Here is a 22,110-nt window from a genome sequence, read left to right on the forward strand (position 1 = left end):
AACCTCGCCTTCAAGGTGTACAATAATAGAGTAGAGGCAGCCAAGTAACAATGTATTTCTGAGTTGCAATTCCTTGCCTCCACTGTGAGACAAACCCCAGCCACATCTCCGGCACACAAGAACTCCAAATGCCCGAACTGCAGCTGCCAGGGGTTCCTCCAGAACCGCCTCCCCCAGGAGCTTGCTACAAGTGCCAGAAATCTGGCAACTGGGCCAAGGAATGCCCACAGCCTGGGATTCCTCCTAAGCTACGTCCCATCTGTGGAGGACCCCACTGAAAGTCGGACTGTTCAACTCACCTGGCAGCCACTCCCAGAGCCCCTGGAACTCTGGCCCAAGGCTCTCTGACTGACTCCTTCTCAGATCTTCTCGGCTTAGCGGCTGAAGACTGACACTGCCCGATCACCTCGGAAGCCCCCTAGACCATCACGGATGCCAATCTTCAGGTAACTCTCACAGTGGAGGGTAAGTCCGTCCCCTTCTTAATCAATACGGAGGCTACCCACTCCACGTTACCTTCTTTTCAAGGGCCTGTTTCCCTTACCTCCATAACTGTTGTAGGTATTGACGGCCAGGCTTCTAAACCTCTTAAAACTCCCAAACTCTGGTGCCAACTTAGACGATACTCTTTTAAGCACTCCTTTTTAGTTATCCCCACCTGCCCAGTTCTCTTATTAGGCCGAGACACTTTAAATTATCTGCTTCCCTGACTATTCTTAGGCTACAGCCACACCTCATTACTGCCTTTTCCCCCAGTTCAAAGCCTCCTTCACATCTCCCCTTGTATCTCTCCACCTTAACCCACAAGTATAAGACACCTCTACTCCCTCCTTAGTGACCGATCATGCACCCCTTACCATCCCATTAAAACCTAATCACCCTTACCCTGCTCAATGCCAACATCCCATCCCACAGCCCGCTTTAAAAGGACTAAAGTCTGTTATCGCTTGCCTGCTACGGCATGGCCTTTTAAAGCCTATAAACTCCCCCTTACAATTCCCCCATTTTACCTGTCCTAAAACCAGAAAAGGCTTACAGGTTAGTTCAAGATCTGCGCCTTATCAACCAAATTGTTTTGCCTATCTACCCCGTGGTGCCAAACCCATATACTCCCCTGTCCTCAATACCTCCCTCCACAACCCTTATTCTGTTCTGGATCTCAAACATGCCTTCTTTACTATTCCTTTGCACCCTTCACCCCAGCCTCTCTTCGCTTCCACTTGGACTGAACCTGACACCCATCAGGCTCAGCAAATTACCTGGGCTGTACTGCCGCAAGGCTTCACAGCCAGCCCCCATTACTTCAGTCAAGCCCAAATTTCTTCCTCATCTGTTACTTATCTCGGTATAATTCTCATTAAAAACACATGTGCTCTCCCTGCTGCTCATGTCCGACTAATCTCCCAAACCTTAATCCCTTCTACAAAACAACAACTCTTTTTCCTCCTAGGCATGGTTGGATACTTTCGACTTTAGATAGCTGGTTTTGCCATCCTAACAAAACCATTATATAAACTCACAAAAGGAAACCTAGCTGACCCCATAGATCCTAAATCCTTTCCCCACTCCTCTTTCCATTCCTTGAAGACAGCTTTAGAGACTGACCCCACCCTAACTCTCCCTGACTCATCCCAACCCTTTTCATTACACACAGTTGAAGTGCAGGGCTGTGCAGTCAGGATTCTTACATAAGGACTGGGATCACGCCCTGTAGCGTTTTTATCCAAACAACTTGACCTTACTGTTTTGCCTAGCCCTCATGTCTGCGTATGGCGGCCGCCGCCGCCCTAATACTTTTAGAGGCCCTAAAATCACAAACTATGCTCAACTCACTCTCTACAGTTCTCATAACTTCCAAAATCTATTTTCTTCCTCACACCTGACGCATATACTTTCTGCTCCCTGGCTCCTTCAGCTGTACTCACTCTTTGTTGAGTCTCCCACAATTACCATTGCTCCTGGCCCGGACTTCAATCCGGCCTCCCACATTATTCCTGATACCATGCCTGACCCCCATGACTGTATTTCTGATCCACCTGACATTCACCCCATTTCCCCATATTTCCTTCTTTCCTGTTCCTCATCCTGATCACACTTGGTTTATTGATGGCAGTTCCACCAGGCCTAATGGCCACTCACCAGCAAAGGCAGGCTATGCTATAGTACAAGCCACTAGCCTGTCTCTTAGAACCTCATTTCCTTTCCATTGTGGAAATCTGTCCTCAAGGAAATCACTTCTCAGTGTTCCATCTGCTATTCTACTACTCCTCAGGGATTATTCAGGCCCCCTCCCTTCCGTACACATCAAGCTCGAGGATTTGCCCCCACCCAGGACTGGCAATTGGCTTTACTCAACATGTCCCGAGTCAGAAAACTAAAATACCTCTTGGTCTAGGTAGACGCTTTCATTGGATAGGTAGAGGCCTTTCCCACAGGGAAACATAATTCCTCGGTTTGGCCTTCCCACCTCTATACGGTCCTATAACGGACCGGCCTTTATTAGTCAAATCACCTAAGCAGTTTCTCAGGCTCTTAGTATTCAGTGAACTAATGGTCTTTAAAAAACACACCTCACCAAGCTCAGCCACCAACTTAAAAAGGACTGGACAATACTTTTACCACTTGCCCTTCTCAGAATTCAGGCCTGTCCTCGGAATGCTACAAGGTACAGCCCATTTGAGCTCCTGTATGGACGCTCCTTTTTATTAGGCCCCAGTCTCATTCCAGACACCAGACCAACTTAGACTGTGCCCCAAAAAACTTGCCATCCCTACTATCTTCTGTCTAGTCATACTCCTATTCACCAGTCTCAACTACTCATAAATGCCCTGCTCTTGTTTACACTGCCGGTTTACACTGTTTCTCCAAGCCATCACAGCTGATATCTCCTGGTGCTATCCCCAAACCGCCACTCTTAACTCTTAAATAAATAATCTTTGCTGGCAGGGCTATGCTGAACCTCCTTAGGCACTCTCTAATTAGATGTCCTAGGTCCTCCCAATTCTTAGTCCTTTAATACCTGTTTTTCTCCTTCTCTTATTCCATTTAGTTTTTCAATTCATACAAAACTGTATCCAGGCCATCACCAATAATTCTACACGACAAATGTTTCTTCTAACAACCCCACAACATCACCCCTTACCACAAAATCTTCCTTCGGCTTAATCTCTCCCACTCTAGGTTCCCACACCACCCCTAATCACACCTGAAGCAGCCCTGAGAAACATCGCCCATTATCTCTCCATACCACCCCCCAAAATTTTCGCCACCCCAACACTTCAACACTATTTTATTTTTCTTATTAATGTAAGAAGACAGGAATGTGAGGCCTCTGAGCCCAAGCTAAGCCATCATATCCCCTGTGACCTGCACATACACATCTAGATGGCCTGAAGTAACTGAAGAATCACAAAAGAAGTGAAATTTAAATGGCCTGTTCCTGCCTTAACTGATGACATTCCACCACCAAAGAAGTGAAAATGGCCGGTCCTTGCCTTAACTGATGACATTACCTTGTGAAATTCCTTCTCCTGGCTCCTTCTGGCTCAAAAGCTCCCCCACTGAGCACCTTGTGACTCCCACTCCTGCTCGCCAGAGACCAACTCCCCTTTGACTGTAATTTTCCTTTACCTACCCAAATCTTATAGAACGGCCCCACCCCTATCTCCCCCTTCGCTGACTATTTTCGGACTCAGCCCACCTGCACCCAGGTGATTGACAAGCTTTATTGCTCACTCAAAGCCTGTTTGGTGGTCTCTTCACACAGATGCGAGTGATAGTTGTAACAATTAGGTTGGTGAATAGATATGAAGTAAGTAGCTAATGCTTGGTATGTAGTAGTTAGTATTGCTTCTGTTGCTGCTGCTACTACTACTACTATTACTACTGAAAGAGACAGGAGGCAGGGAAATTCTGGGCAGAAAAGGGCGGGTCTCTGGCAAGGGCCCCACCCTTAAGCCAAAAAGCCTGGAACTGTGGCCCAAAGTGAGAACTTACATCCCTGTTTTCCTGCTCAAATGTTGCCTTTTCCAAAACCACCCATAGCCCACCCTGCCCTCCATCCTGTGCCTGTAAAAATCCTAGGCTCAGCCGGCACAGAGGAGAAGCAGCTGGATGTTGGAGACTATGGTTGGGCATTGGAGAGAAGTGGCTTGAATTCTGAGGGACAGCCTGGCAGCGTAGCTTCAGAGAGGAGTCTGACTGGGGACAGCTGGACTCGAGGTGAAGATTACCTTCCTGCTCTGTCCCCTTTTCAGCTCCTTTTCCTGCTGAGAGCCACTTTCATCAGCAATAAAATCCCCCGCATTTACCATCTCCAATTTCTTTGTGTGACCTCATTCCTCCTGGAAAATGGGCAAGAACTGAGGTGCCACAAGTGCGAGTACAGAAGGCTGTCACGCTGACCCTCCACTGAGCTGTTAACACTTAAGCCAGCTGCAGATGGCAAAGATAAAAGGGCCCTGTAACACTCCTTCTGGGGATTCAAGGGTCGCGGGCACCCTCCTAGACACTGCCCTGGGGCCCACACAGAGTTCTGTTCCTGCTGGCGCCCAAAAGCACTCACCCTGGCTCCTGTACCCACTCACCTGTGCTTCCTCTCCCATGAAGGGTAGCACTCCGTGAGACCGAGCCAGTGGAGTCTGCCCCTGCCAGCACCGAAGCGGCCATGCAGTCCAGTTCCCGCCCACAAGGGGGTCAGGGTAATATCCTGCTTCACTACTGCTACTACTACTTTAGCTTCATAGATATCAATTCTAGCTTTTTGGTTGTGATTTTGTACTCTGATGACCAGAGAAGAGAACAAGGACCTGTGGAATATAAATTCATGGTGAAGTACATGTTATCAATTCTTGAAAAACCCTGAAATGTACACTCATTTCCCCCATGCAGGTTGTTGTTTTTGAGGAAAGAAGTGACAGCTGTGAAACAAGTCTAAATTGTGCCCTAAGGTCTGAGTGTCCAACAGTATGCTGCTGTTGAAGTAATAGCAAAGCAGAGACAAAACCTACTGTTTCCTCTCCCTGTATAACTGAAACCACGGCCGGTTGCCCTTTTCTGTCCATGATGCGGAAAGCTCTGCTCTCATGACCTCAAAAACGGGCACGTTTCACCATTCACTCAGAGCAGATCCTATTACAGAAAAACAATACCCAGCTGCAATTTAACTCAGAGCTGAGAAACCCTCTACCCAATGATTATGGGCCCACTTTTGTGATCTACCTGTGAGGCAAAAAGAACACTCTTTCAACGATGTGCGTAGGATGCCTATATTAGGAAAACTGATAAATGGAAACGTGGAGGACTTCAAAGAATTCTCATAAAGTCTGGTCTTAAAATGCAAACTTCCAAAGTCCCTTGAGAATACACAGGTCTCAATGAGAAGAAAAAGCGGTTGATAAAACATTAGGCTTTCCAAAAATTGCCCATTTCTCGTCAAAATTCCTACATGAAGGTTCACAAGGTTTAACGTACAGGTTGTTGGAAGCACAAACAAGTCTACCTCAGGAGAGTTAATTCACCTCAGGACCAATTTCTCCTCTGTTGGTACATCTACTATTCATTTAGCAGCCCAGCTTGGATAAAGCCCAGAGCCATTTCAACGGCAGTAGGGAGGGACGTTTAGCAAGTTATCATCAGTCATTTATGCCTGCACTGTTAACAGCTGAATCAATAACATCAGTGCTATGGAGAGCACCTTCAGAGCCTAGTTAGGACGTCTGCAGTTGTCATATTAGAAAGGCAAGATGTTTTGGAAACATATTTGTTTCAGGAAATGTTAAGGTGGCAAACATCCACGGGGTTCTGTGGCCATCCTGTTCACAAACATGGCTACATTAATAGATTTAATTTGGTTGACTAATGAAGGTATTTATTGTTGCTTTAAAAAAATTCTTTTAATTTTTGTAAGTACACATTAGGTGTATGTATTTATAGAGCATATGAGATGTTTTGATACAGGCATGCAATGTGAAATAAGCACATTATGCTTTTTATATTAAGAGATGATCTTCAGAGAAATGCAAATCAAAACCACAGTGAGATACCATCTCACACCAGTTAGAATGGCGATCATTAAAAAGTCAGGAAACAACAGGTGCTGGAGAGGATGTGGAGAAATAGGAACACTTTTACACTGTTGGTGGGACTGTCAACTAGTTCAACCATTGTGGAAGTCAGTGTGGCGATTCCTCACAGATCTAGAACTAGAAATACCATTTGACCCAGCCGTCCCATTACTGGGTATATACCCAAAGGACTATAAATCATGCTGCTATAAAGACACATGCAAACGTACGTTTATTGCGGCACTGTTCACAATAGCAAAGACTTGGAACCAACCCAAATATCCAACAACGATAGACTAGATTAAGAAAATGTGGCACATATACACCATGGAATACTATGCAGCCATAAAAAAGGATGAGTTCATGCCCTTTGTAGGGACATGGATGAAGCTGGAAACCATCATTCTCAGCAAACTATCGCAAGGACAAAAAACCAAACACCGCATGTTCTCACTCATAGGTGGGAATTGAACAATGAGAACACATGGACACAGGAAGGGGACCATCACACACTGGGGCCTATTGTGGGGTGGGGGGAGGGGGGAGTGATAACATTAGGAGATATACCTGATGTAAATGACGAGTTAATGGGTGCAGTACACCAACATGGCACATGTATACATATGTAACAAACCTGCACGTTGTGCACACGTACCCTAGAACTTAAAGTATAGTAATAAAAAAAAAAAAAGAGATGATGTTGACAGGGGTTGGTTTTCCTATGTCTGTGTGAGGCTGAAAAGCTGATATTTTCAGTTTTTGGTTTTTCAGAAAATGCCTTCCCCTTTGGGTTCTGTATTATGTAATCATAGCACTTTTAATGCCTTACCTCATTTAATTTCTTCATATGGGAGGGAGGTCTAACTGTGCTAGTCTTTATGCTCCCTGGGGACAGGGGTCTAATACATCTCTGTGTTTCCAGAATTTAACACAGTGCTTGGCACATAATGGATGCTCAATATTGTTTACTGAATCACTGACTGTATGATGAATGAATGAACACACGAAGTAAAATATGATTTCTTAGAGTCCTGCTCTATCTAATCACAAAGGAACTCTTTGGTTTCAATCTATAAAGTATTTGTGAGTGTCATAATGGCTTTCAGCTGTCTTTAGCTCTGCAGCAGTTTTTTAATAGGCTTCATTCTAGACACATATACTCAGGTGTTCCTGAGCTGCTTCCTTAAGGCATTTCCTCGGTCACATCTACTTATGGTTGACATCTCACCACAACTAACATGACCACCTTGGGAATATTGCTCTTTTTTGCGTAATGTTTGGGCCAGCAGGTTATGGAGCCAAGCACAGTGATTAGGACTAGTGGACTTGGGGGCTTCCTGGGGGAGCATTACACGGGACACAAAATCCTTGGTTGACATTAAGTACATGTGTGGATTTGATGCTTACAAATCCAGCTGTGACTCCCTTGGCAAGTTCAAGTCTTAGACTCTATAGGAAGCTAAAAATGGTCATTGTTCCATCAAATTTGGTATGATATGAAATCTACAGCCATGCTTTCTGTCATGTTTTTAAAAGGCACATTGACCTCAAAGAGCACAATTTGAGAGGAATTCAGATGAGGTGAATTCTAACCCAGATATCACATTAAATAGCTGTGTCATCTTGGCCAAGTCTTAACCTTTTTGAACCTGTCTAGTAAGGGTGTTAGACTAGATGATCTCATGATACGTAAATTAATTCTTTTTTTTTTTTTTTTTTTTTTTTGAGACAGAGTCTCCCTCTGTCACCCAGGCTGGAGTACAGTGGTGCAATCTTGGCTCACTGCATCCTCCGCCTCCTGGGTTCATGTGAGTCTCCTGCCTCAGCCTCCCAAGTAGCTGGGACTATAGGTGTGCACCACTATGCCTGGCTAATTTTTGTATTTTTAGTGGAGACGGGGTTTTGCCATGTTGGCCAGGCTGGTCTTGAACTCCTGACCTCAGGTGATCCACCCACCTTGGCCTCCAAAAGTGCTGGGATTACAGGTATGAGCCACCACGCCTGGCCTAATTCTTTTAAATGTTATATAATCAGCTTAGTCTTGCCTCAAGGACTTTTTATGTGTTGCTCTGTTTGGAACACAATTCCTCATGAACTTTCGTGTCTCCCTCCCCACTTCTTTCAGGTCTTTGCTCAAATGTCACCTCTTCAGTGGAACCTTCCCTGATCACCTTATATAAAATGACAATTCCTTCCATGAACAACTCTCTAGTCTCTTCCTTGCTTTATTTTTTTCAACATGCTGTCACTATTTAAAATTGTTATATGATAATTGTGTACCTGTTTATCATCTGTCTTCTTTGTTTTTTTTTTTTTTTTTTGAGACGGAGTATCGCTCTGTCACCCAGGCTGGAGTGCAGTGGTGTGATCTCGGCTCACTGCAACCTCCGCCTCCCGAGTTCAAGCCATTCTCCTGCCTCAGCCTCCCAAGTAGCTGGGACTACAGGTGCCCACCACCACGCCTGGCTAATTTTTTTTTGTATTTTTAGTAGAGACGGAGTTTCACCATGTTAGCCAGGATGGTCTCGATCTCCTGACCTCGTGATCCACCTGCCTTGGCCTCCCAAAGTGCTGGGATTACAGGAGTGAGCCACTGCGCCCGGCCTATCATCTGTCTTCTTTACAAGTATGTAAGCTCTCCTGAGGGCAGGGGTTTTGTCTTGTTTGCTGCTTTATTATCAATACCTAAAATGGCGCCTGGCATATAACAGACCCACAATAGATATTAATTGAATGACTAAGTGAATATTTATACTCCTAGCTAAAAAGTCTTCAGGGGTTCTTAGGTGTAATCTGGCTTAACACACCAAGTTGAGAATCACAGAATTATTAGGTAATTAAAGCTAAAAAAGACATTAAGTTTACCTAGCTCAATAACTCATTTTGAAGACAGAAAAAGTGAAAATCAAAATGGTTAAATGAGGCCAGGAGCGGTGGCTCACACCTGTAATCCCAGCACTTTAGGAGGCCAATGTGGGTGGATCACCTGAGGTCAGGAGTTCGAGACCAGCCTGACCAACATGGCAAAATCCCGTCTCTACTAAAAATACAAAAATTAGCCAGGCATGGTGGTGTGCGCTTGTAATCCCAGCTGCTTGGGAGGCTGAGGCAGGAGAATTGCTTGAACCCGTGAGGTGGAGGTTGCAGTGAGCCAAGATCACGCCACTGCACTCCAGCCTGGGCGACAGAGTGAGACTCCGTCTCAAAAAAACAAAACAAAACCAAAAAACATTTGAGACTATTGGAAGATCTGAATCTCAGCATCCTATTAGGAAAAGTTACACTTACAGAAAATTTGCAAAAGTAGTATAGAAAGTTCCCATATACAATTTTTCCAACTCCCAACTTCCTTTACTAGGAAATTAGTTTGCCTGCCCAAGAAATGTCTGCAAGGGGTTTTATGACTATTTCATTTTGATCCTCTACATATTGAAACTTGAGATGCCCCAGCTGACTTATTCATTATCTTGGGGGAGTGTAGATTATTTGTGCAACAGGCATATTCTTATTTTAAACCATTTTATCCAACCTCATTAAATGATTTAACAAGAGACTTTTAAACTTGTCTGAATATTCTTCCTTATAAATAACAGGAGGTGCCTTAGTTTAGGAATGGCAGACAAATGTAAAGCACTTGTACCATTATTTTCTCATTTAATACCAATGGTAGAAATTACTAATCAGTCTATGGCACTGTATTATAGTCTTCCCCAATTTGCTTTATGCTCCTTTACAATAAACCACTCTAGGCAGCTGATACCAGTCAAGAAGAGCTTGCGTGTGAGATGAACAATATTTACCATTCCAGATACAGTGCAGTCAGGAATGAGATAAAGATGCCGAAACTCAGATTCTATTATAATCACAGATTATCCACTGATTAGCTTAGTGAGTTTTAAAAAATCATTTCTACACTTTTGTGCCCTACTTCACACAGTCATGATGAGGGTTAAATGGAATAGACACATCTAAAGGTGCTTTGTGAAATATAAAGAATTATATACATGAAACATGATCTTAGACTATTCAAGAAAATTGACCATAGAAATGCATTTCTCCAGCTGGGCGCGGTGGCTCACGCTTGTAATCCCAGCACTTTGGGAGGCCAAGGCGGGCAGATCACGAGGTCAGGAGATCGAGACCACGGTGAAACCCCGTCTCTACTAAAAATACAAAAAATTAGCCGGGCGTGGTGGCGGGCGCCTGTAGTTCCAGCTACTCGGAAAGGCTGAGGCAGGAGAATGGCGTGAACCCGGGAGGCGGAGCTTGCAGTGAGCTGAGATTGCGCCACTGCACTCCAGCTTGGGCGACAGAGCGAGACTCCGTCTCAAAAAAAAAAAAAAAAGAAAAAAGAAATGCATTTCTCCAATATACTTTAAGAATCCTCTTTTTTCTACCATCTATGTAGCTTAATCTGTATACATCTAACTTTTATTCCCATGTCCAACAGAACTGAAGTTAGAGTGTGAGAGATTCCTTCTTCAGCTAATGGAATAAATGATATAGAGCTCAGTGGATAAACATGTGCTTGAGTGCCATTCTAGAGCAAGCCCTCATGACAGCTGAGCCAGAGAAACACATTTCAGCCACTTCCCTATCTCATTGCTTCATATCTCAGATAATTTGGAAGTACATGACTTTAAAAATCGCTGCTTTCTGATCAAGTATCAATTAACATCCTCAGATAATTTGGGAGGGTGTGGGATTCGTAGCCGGACTGTAGCAAAGTTGGAACTCAAAATGGAAAAAAAAAAAAAACAGCCCAGACCGAAAGCCATCCATCACTTACACATTGATTCACATCCTTGAATTCTGAGATGTCATATTCTTTTGATTTTTGACTGACTTCTCTTCTCCCACCTCTACTTGACTTCTTTTTCTTGAAGTTTATCAAGGTTTGGTCCTAGGCCATCTTCCCTTCCCTCTTTACATGCTAGGTGATTTCCATTCTGGATGCTCTAAATTCCATTTTGTATCAATATTTTTCTCATTTACATGTCTAGCTCGGGTCTGTCCTTTGAGCTATAATTGAATTTGACTTCTGCACTTGGACATATCACACACATTTCAAACTGAACATGTCTAAAACTGAACTCCTGATCTTTTCCAAATCTGCTTCCTCCTCTATCTTTATCACATCAGCAAACAGTACAACAAGTTGATCAAACAAAAAAACCTTGAGAGTCATCCTCAATCCCTCATGCCTGACATCTAATCCATCACCAAGTCATACAGATTTTGTCTCGAAAATACATCTCAAATCTGTTCATTTCTCTCTATTTCCACTGCCACCATCTTACTCCCAGTAGTCATTTTCTTTCATCAAGACAACTGCAAATGCCTCTTATCTGACTTCTTTGCTTCTACTCTTGCCACATTCAATCTCTCATTTATACAGCAGGTCCATCAGATTGTATGATGTTTTGCAGGTACATCGGCTCAGGTGTACTTTCACAGGTACGTCAGATTATATTATTTCTCTGCTTGCCCATAAAATAAACTTTCCAGCCTTGTCCTGTACCACTCACCCCCTCAGTTATTAGCTCCTAGCCATACTTGGCTCCTTTTAGGTCAGTGTCTTGAAAATATTATTCCATTCCCTTCGCTCTTCATATGACTGACCTAACCTTCAGATTTTAGCTTAAATATATCCTTTTCAGAGAGGCCTTCCTAGACTATGAAGAAGCTCCCACTATTATTCTTTCAAAGTAGCCTATTCTTTGTCTTCACAACATTTCTCACTATTTTTATTTTTATTTTATTTTTATTTTTTTGAGACAGAGTGTTGCTGTATCACCCAGGCTGGAGCGCAGTGACATGATCTCGGCTCACTGCAACCTCCCCCTCTTCGGTTCAAGCGATTCTCCGGCTTCAGCCTCTTAAGTAGCTGGGAGTACAGACAGGGTTTCACCATGTTGGTCAGGCTGGTCTCGAACTCCTGACCTCAAGTGATCCGCCTGCCTCAGCGTCCTAAAGTGCTGGGATTACAGGCATGAGCCACTGCGCCTGGAGCATTTCTCACTATTTTTAATAATACAGTAATGCTAACATTTTTACTGGCTATTTGACTCACTGTCTTGCAAATTCCTTGGAGCGTCCAAAAATATTTCTTCCTATTTTGTGCCAGACAATATGCCGGGTGTTTGGACTATGAAGATTAATAATGAAAGGTCCTTGAACTAAAAGGCTACACATTGGCTGGGTGCAGTGACTCACACTTGTAATCCCAGCACTTTGGGAGGCTGAGATGGGCGGATCACGAGGTCTGGAGTTCGAGACCAGCATGATCAACATGATGAAACCCCATCTCTCCTAAAAATACAAAAATTATCCGGGCGTGGTGGCTCACACCTGTAATCCCAGCTACTCAGGAGGCTGAGGCAGGAGAATTGCTTGAACCTGAGAGGCGGAGGTTGCAGGGAGCCGAGATTGCACCACTGCACTCCAGCATGGGCGAGAGAGTGAGACTCCATTTCAAAAACAAAAAACAAAAAACAAACAAAAAACACGGCTACACATTTAGTAGGAAACATCAAGAAAAGGTTTATAAATAGAGTGGTAGACACTGTTGGTTGCCTCATCAACAACCATTCCACTCTCCCTTTTTTCTCTAGTGATTATCTATTTCCACACACACAAAAAAAGTTTAAAAAGCACTGATAGTCAATTTCTTAGTTTCCCTTGCAGGTAGATGCAGCTACTTGACCTAGTTCTGGCCAAAGAGATGTTAGGGAGACATGCTGTTGCTTCTGAAACATGACAAGAACTGCCACTCTTCCTTTATTTATTTTCCATTCACACTGTCATGATGCAATTCCTGGAGTGTGGCAGCCATTTTATAACCATCACGTGACAATTCCAAAGACCAAAGCCAAAGGCTAAGGATAGCAAATGCAAAGATGGAAAGAATTGGATTCTGAATGAAACTGTTGAGCTAATAAACCAATTTTAGGTATACCTTTCTCTTAAATTCCTGTTATGTGAGAAAAATAAACGATGGTTGCTTACATTTTCATTATATATACCTTTACTAGAAGTTAAAGCCTCTATACCAACACAAACTGTTCCTGCTGTGACAACAATATACAGCACAAGTCCCCCCAAACCACAGATACCCTTGACCCTGGTGTCAAGATTGGGTCTTCTAATTCTGCATCTGGGTATTCTAGGAAGCTTTGTGGCACGCTGGAGAAAAAGGACAAAAAATCATTCCACAATTGAGACTTGAAGGCTAAACTGTAAGATGGCTGTATGTAATAAAGCTCTAATCCTCTATTAGGCTCCTGAAATCTAGGTTTTATGGTTTAGTAATGTTTTCATTATTTCAAAGACTCAGACTTCTTTCTCTCTGAGGCATCACAAAAGCTTCCATAGAAACAGATAGAGAATGAATGTCACACCAAGAATAGGAAATAAAGCAAAGAAAAATTTGCAGTGAACTAGTCATTAATGAAAAGTATAAAGAGTGCATGCAAAATGTTAATAAATCATTAAAATGTTAGGAAAGTTTCCAGCAAGTAAGAGGCCTCTGAGCCAAAAGGTTGAGGATAACAAGGTACCTCATTCAGCCATATTCTGTCATCATCTCCACATGTCATTGTTTTGAAATTTTAATATGGAAAGCAGGTCATTCTTTTAAAAAACTGAACTGCATCTAAAATCAATTTGATCTCATGATCTACATGTTCACCTCATCTTAGGGCACAGTATAGTAAATGATCTTAACTTGTTTAAAATATTTTTTCTTGGCCGGGCATGGTGGCTCACGCCTGTAATCCCAGAACTTTGGGAGGCTGAGGCAGGTGGATCACACAGTCAGGAGTTCGAGACCAGCCTGGCCAATGTGGTGAAACCCAGTCTCCACTAAAAATACAAAAATTAGCCGGGCATGGTGGTGGGTGCCTGTAGTCCCAGCTACTCTGGAGGCTGAGGCAGGAGAATTGCTTAAACCCAGGAGGCAGAGGTTGCAGTGAGCCAAGATTGTGCCACTGCACTCTGGCCTGGGCGACAGAGTGAGACTCCGTCTCAAAAAAGAAAACAAACTACTTTTTCTTAAAATCAAATATTCCATAGGATGGTGTGATGAGCATTCACATATCAAGAGAATATATCATCATCGTCATCATCATATCAATAACTAGAAATTATTGAATACCAACTATACACCAGGTGCTCCACTTTGTATTTTGCATGCATTGTCTCATCTAATCCTCAGACAACTCTTTGAGTGAGTGCTATTATTACTCCTATTGAACAGATAAATAAATGGAAGCACTACAAAAGGGAGTTGTTAGTAAGTGGTGAAGTTCCAATTCACACCCCACACGTTGACTCCCAGACTCTGTGAAAATTTTCAGACTCTAAGCTTAAAAATATAGAAAAAAGCAAATGAATAAACTAGCGTTCTTATCAGCCCAGAAAGGAGTCTTCACTTTATGTATGTTAAACACTGTTACTGTTAGCTAAATTGCTCTTCACAACAAGGCTTACAAGATGATGATATTATCAACATTTTGTATATAAGGAAATTGAGGTCTTAAGATAAATCTAGCTAGCTATGGCAGAGCCAGAACCTGAACTCTGTTTATTTTTATTCTAAAGCTATGTTAATATTTGCTAATACTTGGTATTGGTAATATTACAATGGCTTTCTTTTTATGACACATGATATCCATCTCAAAAATATTAGATTATAACATTTGTATGCAACTTAAGAAAGATGAAGTTATTTGGAAAAGGCATTGAGATATGAAGATTGTGATATAAGAATTGTTAGGTGACTACAGCTCTGATGAAAAGGTTTATGCGCACCAGAATCTCAGCTGTAGCTCTGTTCTCTTTGGAGAAACAACTTGTAAAAATATGATCCTTGTTAGCAGGATATCTAATATCCATTCTTGTTCCATTGATAGCATTTGAAATTTATTTATCAAATAATCACTTTAGTTTTTCTAAACTACCTTAAAAATATTTTTAAAACCTGAGGATAAACAGGACACATTTTTAAACCAGTGCATTTTTCTCTTTCAATTAAATTGATATTCCAACTGGGTGCAGTGGCTCGTGCCTGTAATCCCAGCACTTTGGGAGGTCGAGGTGGGTGGATCACCCGAGGTCAGGAGTTTCAGAACAGCCTGGCCAACATGGTGAAACTCTGTCTCTACTGAAAATACAAAAATTAGCTGGGTGTGGTGGCACGTGCCTGTAGTCCCAGCTACTCAGGAGGCTGAGGCAGGAGAATTGCTTCAGCCCGGGAGGCAGAGGTCGCAGTGAGCTGAGATCGTGCCACTGGACTCCAGTCTGGGCCACGGAGCAAGACTCTGTCTCAAAAAAATTTTTTTAAAGTTGATATTCCATTTATTTTTCTCCACTTAAATACAGATTTTTTTTGGTGATCTCATAAGGATCACAATGAATATCTAGGCCTTAGTTTTGTAGCTTTAGTTTTATTACTATGAGAGAGAGAGAAGGTGAGAGAGAGAGAGAGAGAGAGAGACCAAGTGTGGTGAGAAGACATATGTTGTCTTTGTGGGTCCAGTATTTCATCCTTCTACTAACTGCCTGGTTGTTGTTTCTGTTTTTGTTTTTCCTTTGAGGAATCGCTTTCCCCATATTTCTTGTGACTCTAGTAGAGCTGCCAATCATGGTACCTTTTTGCCTTCCTCAATTCCCCTAAAGAGTTCAAAGACCCCATAGGTTACTCAGACTCTGCCACTCAGGAAGCTGACAAAGGAAGAAAATAATACAAGGTTGGAAAGACTTTGGAGCTTAGTATTTCAAAGACAACACTTAAAAAGAAGATGCATGTGTTCCTGCTTTTGAGATTTTAGAACCCTTATACTTCATGTCCTATTCTGAGACCTAGTTTTCAAATTACTTCATTCATTTCTATGAGTATCTTTTAAATAAAGAGCCCCTACCCCATCCTCTTTGTTTTCCCTGACTTGAATTAGCCAGAGTTAGTTGCTGGTGTTTACCACTGAAGACTGGCAGACACTGCCGGTTAGCTACTTCAATCCCTGTTGAAAACTACTTCTCCCTAGCCATCTTTTTGTTGGTGGCTGTCATGTGACACAGTTCTACACAATGATATACAAGCAGAAGCCTTTCAAAAAAGGTTTCTGGGAAATTTTTGGCTTTATAAAAATGATAAGACTCAGATAGTACACCCTTTTTGCCTTCTCTTTTTCACCCTGTGAAATAATGGTGGCTGCTATATTGCAGCAGCCATCTCATGACCATGAGATGACAAGCATGAGGAAAATATACAGATGCCAGTCCTGACACCGTTGGGCCCAAAGCACCTTATTTCCAGATATCCTAATATTGGAGAGAAATAAAACTCTATTTATTTAAGCCACTGTAGATAGCTTTTGTGTTTTTTGCTGCCATAGCAATTATAACTCCACCCAATAAAATGGAAATATGAAAAACAAACAAACAAAAATGAACCCTTCTAAACAATGAAGAATTTATGTGGTTAGGGTTTGGGAGGAACAGAAGATATAGCCAGATGAATTTAGGCATCTCTCTTAGGAACCGACCTTTGTTCTTTAGCTATTACTGTTGATTAGTCTTAGATGGCAGTGAACCTTGTAGCTGATGTTAATGCAAAACTGGAGAACAATGCATCCTGGATATAGGTAAATTCTGATACTCTGATACAGAGCTCTTAGCTTCCAAAGATGACAATTTTTTTTTTTTTTGAGACGGAGTCTCGCTCTGTCGCCCAGGCTGGAGTGCAGTGGCACGATCTCAGCTCACTGCAAGCTCCGCCTCCCGGGTTCACGCCATTCTCCTGCCTCAGCCTCCTGAGTAGCTGGGACTACAGGCGCCCACCACCACGCCCGGCTAATTTTTTGTATTTTTAGTAGAGATGGGGTTTCACCGTGTTAGCCAGGATGGTCTCGATCTCCTGACCTCATGATCCGCCCGCCTTGGCCTCCCAAAGTGCTGGGATGACAGGCATGAGCTACCACGCCCGGCCCAAAGATGACAATTATATGTGTGTACATAAATATGTGTGCACGTGTACTGAGGAATATAGAGACTGATCTCACCCATAAGTCAATTCTACTTAGACAAACGAAATCCCAGGGGTTTTTTTTTTTTTTTTTTTTTGTCTCTCCATAATGTACTATTAAAATAAAATGCTATTTTGTCAGTGCCTTTTTCTTTTGCTTTCAATCCTGGACTGTAGGCAAGACATACAGTCTCCTCAGAGATTGAGAAAGGTCAATAATAGAAATGCCGTTTTCCTCCTTTCACTAACTGATTAAATAACGCACGGGCATATGTATAGCTACATGTGTATTTCTAAGGAAAATCATTCAAAAACTGCATGATTTCCTGAGGTGACCTCTAGGGTGCTGAAAATTTAGAAAACGTAACATCTAATGCAACCAATAAAATCAAGAATCTGTGTTAGGCATTTTGAGAGTTTTGGAGTGAGTGACAGTACAGCCAAGGGATATAGTCCCTGTGAAAGGCAGGTAAGGCATCTTTATGTGGCTCTCTTTTGATGAGAAAAATCTTCCTAAGAGAATAAACTAGATTTAGAGTTTGTCTGATGAAAACTGTTGTTTCCCCCATCCCTTCCCAGTTAACTCATTTGCATAATTTTGGGGCTACAGCTTTGATGGGGCTCCTTTATTTGCAACATTTAGATTAACTTAATGATTGTTTTATCATAGCTAAGAGCGCTAGAATCAGGAGGTTCAATGGCTATTAGCATTTGATTTTCTTGATGATACCAAAGAGATGAGTTTGGGGGGAAGAAGAGTGGGCTTGATTACTCATGTTTTAATTTCATCTCAGTAGACAAATCCAAAATGATGTCTCAGGGATGACTCAAAATTCCAGATGGGATATGTGTACTTTTGCCCTTTGTCCAGTCCTTTGCACACTGGGCATATCCACTGACAACACAACTGTCAGAGGAACAAGCTTTCAATTTCCAGTTTCAAGAGGGAATGAGATCAGGCTTGAATGATCATTTATGGTGATTGAATTGCTTTCTCTGACAAGGAAGCCTCACTTGTTTGTGGACTTTACGGATGGTGCTCTCAAAAGTTGGCCAGTTAATCTCTTTATCTGTTCCATCTTTCCTAGATTCCATTGTGTCTTTCGTAAATACTGTAAAATTTACGAATGTAGCTTAGGCAAAACGCAAATGTGTTTCTGTCTTAAAAAGAGGAAATAGCTATCTGCAACAATATGGGATGGAGAGAGAGCGAACAGGAGGACCATTTAGAATCATGATGTAGGAAATATAATGCAAAATTATAAGGCTGGTGTGGGGGTATGGCAAGGATAATTAGTGAGACATCCCCAACAGAGATGTGAAATTTGGAGACAAGCATAGGAACTGCACATGATGCAAAGTTTCCTTCTCTCACTTTGAGCTCAGTGAATCTGGGATTTGTTTTATGAACAAAGGTAGCAAGTTGCTTTATGATGGCAGTGGTTATAACAAATGTATGAACAAAGTAATGGGTAAACACATAAAAAAGAACAATTGACCTTGCGTAAGGGAGAGCAAATGTAACTTGACTTATGTACTAAGAATAACGCAAAGGAAAAGAACTGAGCACTTACTATGTGCAACACATATAGTATGTATTGTGCTATGTACATGAGGATTATACGCTTCATCTCATTTAATCCTTACTACAACCCTATGAAAAAAGCACTACTGTATTATTTTCATTCTACTGATGAGGAAACTGAGGCATAGTACATAACTTGCTCGAGGTTGGCAAAGCAGACAGATGACAGAATTGCAATTTAAACCTAGAGCCTCTGAACTAAGCCACTAAAATGAACTGGCTCAGAGTTGAATAAGAATAGGAATTTCCAGGTTTATAAGGGCTTTCCAGGCATAGAAAGAGTATTTTCAAGGGCATGAAGCTGAGAAAGAAATAGCGAGAGGGCCAGAGGCCGAAGAGTAAATAAGGTTGCAAGGGGGTAGGGTGGGGAGCAGGGAGGAAAAAGTTCTTTTTGAAAAAATGTGTTGTAGATATGAAGTCTCACTATGTTTCCCAGGCTGGTCTTGAACTCCCGGGCTCAAGCAATTCTCCTATCTTGGCCTCTCAAAGTGCTAGGATTACAGGCATAAGCCACTGTGCCCAGCCAGCAGGAAGGAATTCAGTTAAGAGGCTAGATCAGTGAATTGGAGCCACATCATATATTTTTTTTCTTTTTTAGAGATGAGATCTGGCTATGTTGCCAAGGCTGGAGGGCAGTGGCTATTCACAGGTACAACCATAGTGCCTACAGCCTCAAACTTCTGGGTTCGAGAGATCCTCCCACCTCAGCCTCTTCAGTAGTTGGGACTATAGGTGTGTACCACTGTGCCTCACTGGAGCTGAAGGAGGATATTTCCCTGACCCCTTCGTGGGTGGGAACTGGAGTGGAGCAAACTCCACTCACTCGCTGGTCCACCCCTCATGGAAGGGGGAGCACAGGTGAGCAGGTGCAGCAGCTGGGGCCAGCATTTTTGAGTGCTGGCAAAAGCGAACACTGTACGGGCCCTGCAGCAGCCTCTAGGGGAGGGTGCCCGTGAGGAAGTGTTACAGCGCCCTTTCAGCTTTGCCGTTCGCAGATGGCTTAAGCGTTAACAGCTCAGTGGAAGGTCAGTGTGACGGCCTTTTTCACCCAGTCATGGCACCCAAGTTCTTGTCCAGCATCCAGGAGGAACGAGGTCACATGAACAAACTGAAGATGGTAAATATGGGGGATTTTATTGCTAATGAAAGTGGCTCTCAGTGGGAAGGGGAGCTGAAAAGGGGACAGGGTGGGAAGGTAATCTTCCCCTGGAGTCTGACCATCCACAGCTGGACTCCTCTCCAAAGCTATGCTGTCAAACTGTCCCTCTAAAGTCAAGCCGCTTCTCTTTGATGTCCAACTGTAGTTTGACATCCATCTGCTTCTCCTCCTTCTGCCAGCTGAGCTCTGGGGTTTTTATAGGCACAGGTTGGGGGGCGGGTGGGGGGTAATGGGTGGTTTTGGAAAAGGCACCCTTCAAGAGGGAAAACAGGGATGTAAGTTCTCACTTTGGGCCATGGTTCCAGGCTTTTTGGCTTGAGGGTGGGTCCTCATTGGGGACCTGTCCTCTTCTGCCCAGAATTTCCCTGCCTTCTGTCCTTTATCAAAGCCACATCTTGACAGGCTATGGATACTGACCTGGAGGGAGAGAAAGCTATAGCTATAGAAGATTTTTTAATATAATGGGGTGCTAGGATTAGATCTGTGGTTTAGCAAGATAACTAGCCATAGTGATAAAGATGGATAAAAGTCTGGGGACAGGGAGGCTAATCATTAGAAGGCCAAATCAGTAATAGCCACTGAGAAAGGACTGAGGGAAGGGCAGAGTAGTTAGAGAGGAATAGCTGGATTTGAGTGTTTTTATTTTTAAATATAAGAGTCAGCAAACAGAATTTAGTGACCAAATAAAAACTGAAGATAATGGAGAGGAAGAAGTAAATGCAGCCCCGAATTTTCTAATTTGCAGTGACACCATTAATAAAGAAAGTAAATGCAAGGTGCAAAACAGGTTTGATTGTGATATGGTATGTAGGAAACACTATCATTTCCATTGGTTGGGCCATATCTGGAATATTATCATCAGTTCTGGATAGCTTATATTGAAAGTGTGAAAGGAAAATAAATCTTGGGGCCTCAAAATCACTAAACTAAAGGGAAAAGTCAAGCTGGGAACTGCTTAGGGCAAACTTGTCTCCCATTCTATTCAAAGTCATCCCTCTGCTCACTGAGAGAGATGCTTATCTGATTGCCTCCTTTGGAAAGGCAAATCAGATACTCAAAAGAATGCAACCATTTATCTCTCACCTACTTGTGACCTGGAAGCCCCCTCCTTGCTTCAAGTTGTCCCACCCTTCTGGATGGAACAAATGTACATCTTACATATATTGGTTGATGTCTCGTGTCTCCCTAAATACACATCTAAAACCAAGTTGTGCCCCAAACACCTTGGGCACATGTCGTTAGAACCTCCTGAGGCTGTTTCATGGGTGCATATTCTCAACCTTGGCAAAATAAACTTCCTAAATTAACCGAGACCAGTCTCAGATATTTGAAGTTCACAAAACGGACCACTGATAATTCTTGTAGAGGAAGATGAAGAGGAAGATGAAAGTCTTGACTGAGGGTATTATGAGGAACAACAGAGGGAACGGAAAAAAATCAATATAATTGAATACTTTCACAAAAGCAGTTATTTAGAGTGTATACTCTGATCTCAAGTTCTGTTACACAGTGGAATATATAACAGTGATGAAAGAGCCAAGCTTTTCTAAGCTTTTCAACTTAGCAGGACAATGAAAACAAACAAAAACCCAACTAGTTCACATTAGCTTGAAACGAGGATGTGTAGAGAAGATACGAAAATTGACGACGAGTATTTTACAGACGTAGAGAAGTGACAATTCTCTTTGGCTCCAGTGGGCAGGAATAGATCAATACATAGAAATTTCAGGAAAGCCAATTTTCATTTATTATAAAGACTTTGAAACAACCAGAACTGCTCCCTGGGAAAAGGGTGATTTATCATCAATGACTGTACCCAAACTGGGTTTGGATGACCAAACAACTGACAGGGATTTTACAGGGTGGAATCCTGCCTTAGGAAGAAAATGAATGATTCTTAAATCCCTTTAAATTCTGAGATTGCATGGCAGAAGCACGATGAAGATCACACTATCTAAAAAGAGAGGATCTGATTTTGGGTCCTAGAAGCCATGGTTTTATTGGCCCTTAGTTTCCATATCTATGATATGAGTTTAGTGGAGTTATTTCTAAGGTTTCCTGTTGCTTTAAAACATTCAATGATTTTAGAGTTGCTTGATGCCATTAGAAATATTGAATGCCAGAATGTGGAATATTTATTTAATTAGATAAGAAATAGAAAAACTTTGTTCAAAAATTTTAAGAAACATCACTGTTAAAGCTGCACTTAGAGGCTATTTATCTGCAACAATGAGTAGACGTAACCATGTCAGCTAACATTTATTAAATCCTATTTCAG

The 22,110-nt window shown here is 42.4% G+C and overlaps 1 protein-coding gene across 1 annotated transcript in view; it reads right to left on the minus strand.

The window, feature by feature from the left end:
• Positions 1-22,110, minus strand: part of DMD (dystrophin) — a 2,251,240-nt gene that overhangs the window by 264,893 nt on the left and 1,964,237 nt on the right. The window contains exons 60-61 of the mRNA XM_032756167.2: positions 5,520-5,536; positions 2,815-2,833 (exon numbers count right to left, since the gene is read on the minus strand). Coding sequence (XP_032612058.2) covers positions 2,815-2,833; positions 5,520-5,536 — 36 coding nt within the window. The remainder of the gene's footprint in view (positions 1-2,814; positions 2,834-5,519; positions 5,537-22,110) is intronic.

The sequence above is a fragment of the Hylobates moloch genome, unplaced genomic scaffold (assembly GCF_009828535.3).
Source record: "Hylobates moloch isolate HMO894 unplaced genomic scaffold, HMol_V3 SCAFFOLD_7, whole genome shotgun sequence".
Lineage (NCBI taxonomy): Eukaryota > Metazoa > Chordata > Mammalia > Primates > Hylobatidae > Hylobates > Hylobates moloch.